Source organism: Melospiza georgiana, chromosome 6 (genome assembly GCF_028018845.1).
Source record: "Melospiza georgiana isolate bMelGeo1 chromosome 6, bMelGeo1.pri, whole genome shotgun sequence".
In the NCBI taxonomy this organism is placed as follows: domain Eukaryota; kingdom Metazoa; phylum Chordata; class Aves; order Passeriformes; family Passerellidae; genus Melospiza; species Melospiza georgiana.
Window position 1 is genome coordinate 49,166,543 of NC_080435.1, and position 7,312 is coordinate 49,173,854.

A 7,312-nucleotide genomic window follows, 5' to 3' on the forward strand; every position below is an offset into this window, starting at 1 on the left:
CACGGAGCGATTATATGCGGTGCTTTTTATTAAGAGCTCTGGGAATTGGGGTATATTCAACCCAAATCTGACTCCGACCATACATCTGAAATGACCATGTTTTATACTCTATCGTTACATAACTGTCATGTTAATTATTAAAGTTATATTGTTCTATTGTATACATAAATTTAGCCCCTCTCTGAATTTCCAACATAGTTTCTCACTATTCTTCTTATGGTTATATAATAATTACATTTAATTACTGAACAATCATCTCATCTAACAATTATATAATTTATCATACTGCTTAGGCAGGTGCAGTTGATCTGGGAAAGCACAAAGCCTAACATTTTAGATTCTATCTTTAACTTTTTCCAGGGTTCCACTATCAAAGGCAGCCTGTAGTTTGCAGAGATTTCATTTGGATTTATCCACTCAAATTTTATTTACTTTCACTCTTCCAACTAATACTCTCAGCTGGATATTGCATTGCCTTTCAAAGATGGCACTCATCACTAAAAGGCTGATTTATCAAATATTTCACAATTCACTAATAGGTATATCTCACTGGTTATTTTCTATGGAAGGACGAAGCAAAAAGAATGTTTCTAAGAATGACTGCACTCTTTCCTGATTTCTGTGGAAAAAGAAATTTGTTAATAACTGTTGGGATATAATTTTAATCACACAATGGGCAATAATTTCATAAAATGCAATTCAAAACAATAATATCAGCCAGTGACCTGTCATTTTTCAGATGGGTTTACAATTTTTCCCATGAAGAGGATGCTCTGAGTATAGTGATCAACAATCAACAGCAAGAATGGACGTTTGAACATGACAATGGGAGGATAAGAATAAGGAAGAGAATCTATGCTGCTGGCTGCTGCAGCCTCTGTGCCATTCTCACGGATCTTCAGCAGGGCCTTGTGAGTAGCCTACAATAAAATACAGCAAGAATTAACGTATGTGGAAGATGTGGTGTGAAATTATTCAAATTGACCCAAAGTTAATTTAACTGCTGCCTTTCACAAAAATTGCTGATAAGTCAGGAACCAGGAAGAAGGGCACTACAGCCTGTTGTGTGGTTTTTAGCAATGTTGTCTCAATAAGCAAATATATACACATTCAGTGTTCCTCACCACAAGTGCATCAACACAGACCTTAGCAACTGCACACCTTGTGGAATTAATTGAAAGTAAAATAACCAATCAAACTCCCAGGGAATGTCAGTTTCAAAGGGAAAGGGAAAAGGAATCCAGAACTGCTCTGTAAGTATTCCTAACAGCACTTGCGCACAGTTTAGCCAGGAATTCAACACTGCTACCAATTTTTTTGTTATTGTTGGGCATTTTAATTTTTTTTTTCTTTTACTAGCCCCAAAATGCTAGAAAATTTTAAATGATGTTTTCTGAATGACTGTAAAAATGCTAGTTTTAATCTTTACATTGTTTTCAGGGAATGGGATGTTTTCCTCGAGTCTGGTCCATTTTATGTTTTTAGCACTCAACAGAGCCTTCAATAGTAACAGCAATTTCTAAATCCTTTAAAATTGTAGAATGCATGTTAGAGAAAGGCCACTTTTTCTGCCAGTGTGCTGATGCAAGACATGCACAACTCCTAGTTACCCACAGGCACCATTTCTACATGCAGAAAATATGCTGTGTTTAGTTTCCTGGTTAATTGCCAAACCCATTCCTCCATCTACCCTCCAACTTTGCTTGCCAGAGTATACAAGAAAATATCCCTATCTCCAGATCTTGGAGAAGTCTGAGGGAGTTTAAAGGGACTTTATCAGCTAAATGTTCTATTTCAGAGTATCAGCCAGCCCTAGCAATAAGTACAATTTCACAGGTGAACTCAGGGTAAGGCAATTGGGTGTTAAGGAAACCATGGATGGTTGTTTCTGCTGATAAACTTACTTCTGAAACCTTCACATCTGGGTTTCCTGTGATTCCAGACAGATCAGCCTGATTTGAAAACACATCAGTTACACCCAGATTCATTAAGATCCTCTTTAAGTCATAAGTGCCTGAAATGGAAAGTTTTGGAATATGCAGTTCCATCCTCCTGTCAATCCAAAAGCAAAGTATGGTAGTTATTGCAATCAGAATATGCCTTGCAGTGAAGATTCATAACTTGATGGTGGTTCTTCTGTGCTACAATGATAGTCTTTTCAGCTAAGAAACATGGCAGAAAAAAGAAGATAAGAAGATGTTGGTCTGGAGGATAGAAAAGTATGGAAGGAGAAAGATATCAGTTCATATTTCTTTTATGATTCTGCAACACGGTCTCTTTGTGAGACACTAAAAAGTAGTGCAGCCAGAATTTTTGGGACAAAGTTTCTTTTTCTAACCTTGAAAGTTCTGCTTTTGGAATTCACACCCCATTCCCTCTGAGGGATCTGACTGCTATGTTGCAGTATTACCACTCAATATTTTGTCTGAGACAAGGGAAATGGTGATACTTAGCATCAGCTAAAAAAAATGTATGGGGAAAAAAGAATTAAATTTCCCACCTCAGAGATCTCTCATCACAAAATAATGCTGATTCTACTTTTTTGCTGAAAATATCAAATAATTTGGTCTGATCCTTCATACCTCTTCTGTTGTTTAAACCTCACATCAAAAATACAAGATAGAAACTGTAAAACCTGACCATAGCATTCAGACTTCAGGTTCTGACTACCTCAAATCATCAAATCAAAATTCTATATTTACCGTCGTTTAAGAGATCTTTCCCAGTTAGAAACAGTGTTTTTTGTCAGGGCATGTTCCAACTGTTTCAATTTTCCTTCATTGGGCAGGATAAATAATGCTGTAACATTTCCCTTGTAAGGAATCTGCACCACCTTGCAGGACAGCTTCCTGTCAGAGTATGCTTTATAAAATCCATCTTGAGCCATCATAGCCACTTTAACTGAGGTCGTATCATTCACATAGAAAAAGTTCTTGTGAGTCCGCTTAATATTGAAGGGATTTTCCCAGTAAGCTTAAAAACAAAAGAGAAAGAATGGAGTTGAATACTTATTTCAATGAGGATATATTAATATTGTCCTGACTAATGTACAATAAATAAAACCATATCTGAATATTTACACTTGGAGATAAAAAATACTCAAAGTTTATTAAATATCTTATTCTTTATAACAACTAAATACCACAGGTTAAATTTTGTATGGGCTTGTACACAATCTTTCTAAGTCAGATAAATTAAATGAAGTAACTTCATCATGTAACCTTATGTTTTATTTGAAGCAAATGAAAACTGACCAGAATTCAGGGATTTACTGTTTTCAGAATATTGCTTGTAAAGCAAGTTTCACAGCAAATGTCTAACTTTTAAAAGTTAGCATGTTATGCTCTTCACATGGTTTTTTATGTGTTTTTCATCTTGTAGAACTAAGGAAAAGCTCACATGCTAGAGAAACAAACTTTTGGACCTGAACATGACTGCAGTATGGTAAATGGAATAGTGCCTCAAGGTTTCTAGTCTTCGAAATGCTTTGCTCTGTATGTTTATTCAACTGAATTTTCTATGATATTTTACTGTGTAATAAAAAAGGTCATTCACTAAACAAATAGACTGGGATTATAACTTGCATTCTAGAAGTATGGTTTTTAGGCTTTTTTTTTTTTTAAATGTTGAATTGAAATAGCCTAATTTAAAAAATAAATAATGGAATGTAAACTTCACAATATTCTGGTTACTTTATAAGTTTAAGCCTTCTCCCTTGCCCTCCAGGAAAGAAATTTACTCTGGTATGGTGCTCAGACTAGGAAATCTGAGATTAGGTCACCCAAATTTATAAAGTATATAAAATAAAATATTTTTGTATTTTGCTAAAACTTCATAATTTCCAAATAATCCTTTCTGGGTGGGAAATTCCATGTATGTTCTGCATGCTGCTACAAATGAACACCCAAGAAGAAGTTAATAATTTCCAAAGCAATACATTCAAATACTTCTTGGGTTGTGTGTAATATGATGACAAGGTGTGGAACATTTGGATTCCAACTCCAGAGGTACCTACCCATGTAATAGTCATGGACTGTAAGTAAATTAAAGTTTTAGGCAATTTTTGTTAAGCATCATCTTCAGATTTTAGTTTTCTCCTTCACACATACAATGTGAAAACATTTTGATTTTTAAAATACTGAGTAGATGAAGTCTGCCAGAATAATTTAGCCATACATGAATCTGTTGTGCTCTGGCAATTCCCTGAACCTGAATATTGCAAGTAAATGAACTTTTATGCTTAGAAGTCTAAATATGTTCTAGAAAAATTTAGATGTGGAAGAGGTATCAGAGTGGAAAACTTTCAATTTTTTTCATAATAGTCTCATTTGAACACATTCACTTAAAAATTATTCAGAAATAACTTGGTGTACTTGTTTTACTTCAGGTGAAACAGCACAAAACAGATGCATTAAATAGCATCTGTGTAACTTACCTTTGAAATAAATGTAGTTAACAATTACCATCAGAGTGTTTGGATCAAGGTCCTCAAGTATTTGGTTTATATTCCCATGGGTTTTATTCTTTACATAATCATTGATCTCTTTTTTAGCTTGAGTGGAATTCTGGAAGCTGCTGGAGACAGCTTTTCCTCTGTAGTGTGTTTTGATGTCCCTCAGAAAGGTTTTCACTGGCTTCAGGTGTTTGTCCATGAACAGGGTGCTGCCCATGCTCAGCTGCACCTGGCTGCCGGGGCGGCTCAGCAGGCGGAGGAGCTGACCAAAGCCGTGGTGGATCTCCTCCTTCTGCGTGCTGGTGAGGTTAAAGGCCAGTCCCTCCAGCAGCTGAGCCTGGCTGCTGCCTCGGGAGCCCAGGGCCACAAGGGCAAGGGCAGCAGAGATGCTGACTGGGGAAAAGAAAATGTTCTTGTCAGGTTCTTGAGTGGTTGCTTGCCTGTAAAACCGGAAGGCAAAGTCTGTGTTGCTTGGGATTATCCTTTGGCAGGACTCAAGAGGATCTGCATCAAGAGAATACAGCTCCTGGGGGTCAGTTGCCTCAGGCTGGTCAGTGTGGTGATCAGTCTGGGTCAGACTGTGGGCACTGAGGTGAAGCATGGCCACCAGCAAGCACAGGAGGAGCATGGCCTTCGTCATTCTTCACAGATACTGCGTGGACAAAGAACAAAAGGTCTTGGATGCTGGAGGTTGGCTGTATCAACACCTCATCTTTTATTTCTGTCTGCTGCTGCTGCCTTCAAGTGGAAATCACTGTTATGTCCTGACCTCCTCTTTTGCTATGGAAGCGTTTTTTAAATCCTTGTGCTTTTGAGTTTACCTGTAATTCCTATTCATTGCTGCCTATCTCAGCTCTACTTTACTCTAGCTACAAAAGTCCCTTGTTAGTGGGAAAAAAACATGTGAGTATTGAAGAAAAATAAGAGTCCAAGGGAGAGAAGAAGTGAAAAGGTGCGCTTTTTTTTTTTTTTTATGACAATGCAACACATTAGAAGCCTTCTGATTAATTATTTTGTGCTTATTTCCTAAGACCTCCAAGGACTATTATGCTATTAGGGTTTGAATGAGTTTTATGTTAAAAAAAAAGCAGTGCTACAGTGCTATATCAAAGGAAAACAATATGAGATTGCAAAATTCAGAACTGCTATTTTCTCTCATTCCTGACTCATTTTACCATACAAAGTGGCTAATCATAAGAGCTGGTAAAATTTTTCTGCTTCAATACCTGATTAAATTAGAATATGTTTGTCTATTTTAAATGACCACTCATGTGTCACCTGTCTTTCAGACGGGTTCCTTCTTGTGTGTATCCCACATCTGGTCATAGGGAATGTGAGACCATAAGTGTGGACTTTGCCTCTCCTGTCCTTCCAAGCTTCACATCAGCAGGAAAGTATCCTTTTGTAAGTTAAATATGCCTAAGGCCAGAGTAGTGCTCAGCAGCAAAACTGGATCAGAGCATCTTGGACATTTGTAGTGACTGTGATCACTTTTTGTTTTTGTTTGTTTACTGCTTTCTCTTTTACCAGTTCAACCAAGAACATGCTGGGTTGATTTGTGGTGCTTAAGATGGTTAACCTGTCAGATAACAAGTAAAAGCTATTCCCACTAAAAATATGCTACCAGTGACTAGAAAAGCTCCAAATAGCCTTTACCTAGTGCCCTGCTTGTAACAGATCAGCTTCAGGTAGACGATCACAAGCTACCTGCTTACCCCCTAGTCAATGGTAAAGGCACTCAAAAGACATGGGTTCAGCAGAACAGGTGAGAGGTTTACTGGGATTCTCTCCACCCTGGGACAGCACTCTGACCACCAAGGTTTAGGTGAAAAGGAGCCAGCTTGTCTTTCTACAGCTTTGCTCTGTGTGATCTGGGTAAGTTGGAATTTACAGAGGACATTGGCATAGCAAAATCAGTTTGTGAATTCTGAGTCATCTTACTGTGAGCAAGACACTAATTCACTTCAGTTTTGGTTATCTGATTGTAAGCTTTAGGGGAAATTAGTAATGATAAATAAAATTGACGGTTGAGAAGTCAAAATACTTCTGTTATTGAAGCATACTTTTTTCTAGATGTTTTTGAGCTATTTGGGATAAATATTCAGAGCAGTTATACTCTGTGGAGCTGCTATAATGAATCCCCAGAATTTGCTATTCAGTATTTCTTGAAATTAAGTTCAGCTGTCATTTGAGTACTTAGAAACTAGATTTCACCCTTGAAAGCAGATGTGCTTTATGACTCACTGAGCTAAATACCATACAGCTGGGTCAAAGTCATTAAGATAAAGATAGCTGGGTACTTACTTTACATCCAGAGGACTCGTGCTCTCAATGGGCTGTGCTGTTTCTTGCTGCTTTACTAGTACTGCTGTTTTCCTCTGTTAAACATTACATGGCTTCAGATACATGTTACCCGGAAGCACAAAGCTGAATGCTGATGAGGCCAGTGTTCCTGGACATTGTGTGCATGTGTCCACATCCCTTCACTCCAAACAGAACAAAGACCACTGGGCCCACGCTGGTCAGTAGAGTACAGTGTTGCATCCCAAAGGGTATGCAACTCCTAAGCAAATATTTATTGAAAATGATATTTTGGTGTCAAGAGCACAGCATTCTGCCCTGTGTGCTACCTGAGATGAATAGAACCATTTATCTTTGCCCAGCACGAAGCAATGAGTCCTCTTGGCCCTCCAAATGAAGAGGGCACCTCATTCAGTCTTGTAATGGTCTCCTCACAATCATATGATTCTTTCTGGAGCTCTGTTAAGGACCTCCTAGCCCATCAAGATCTGAAAAGTACTTAATGTAGGCTTCAGCACTTGAAAAAGCTGTATAAAATATGTACCATCACTCCAAGTG

The 7,312-nt window shown here is 37.8% G+C and overlaps 1 protein-coding gene across 1 annotated transcript; it reads right to left on the reverse strand.

Annotated features, from left to right (window-relative positions):
* Window positions 1-646: 646 nt before the first annotated feature.
* On the reverse strand, window positions 647-5,093 carry LOC131084797 (alpha-1-antitrypsin-like). The gene is made up of 4 exons (XM_058026526.1): window positions 4,436-5,093; window positions 2,703-2,973; window positions 1,905-2,052; window positions 647-920 (listed from the first exon to the last, which is right to left on the reverse strand). Exons 1-4 carry the CDS (start codon window positions 5,091-5,093, stop codon window positions 729-731), a joined length of 1,269 nt encoding a protein of 422 aa, XP_057882509.1. The 3' UTR covers window positions 647-728.
* Between the last annotated feature and the right edge of the window lie 2,219 nt (window positions 5,094-7,312).

Excerpts from the sequence above, each read along its gene's own strand:
- LOC131084797 (XM_058026526.1), bottom strand. The coding sequence starts at position 5,093 with ATGACGAAGGCCATGCTCCTCCTGTGCTTGCTGGTGGCCATGCTTCAC. Across the intron at positions 2,974-4,435 it reads TAACTACATTTATTTCAAAG|CTTACTGGGAAAATCCCTTC; the intron begins GTAAGTTACACA and ends TTTGTTTTTAAG. Across the intron at positions 2,053-2,702 it reads GAAAGATCTCTTAAACGACG|GAGGATGGAACTGCATATTC; the intron begins GTAAATATAGAA and ends TTGGATTGACAG.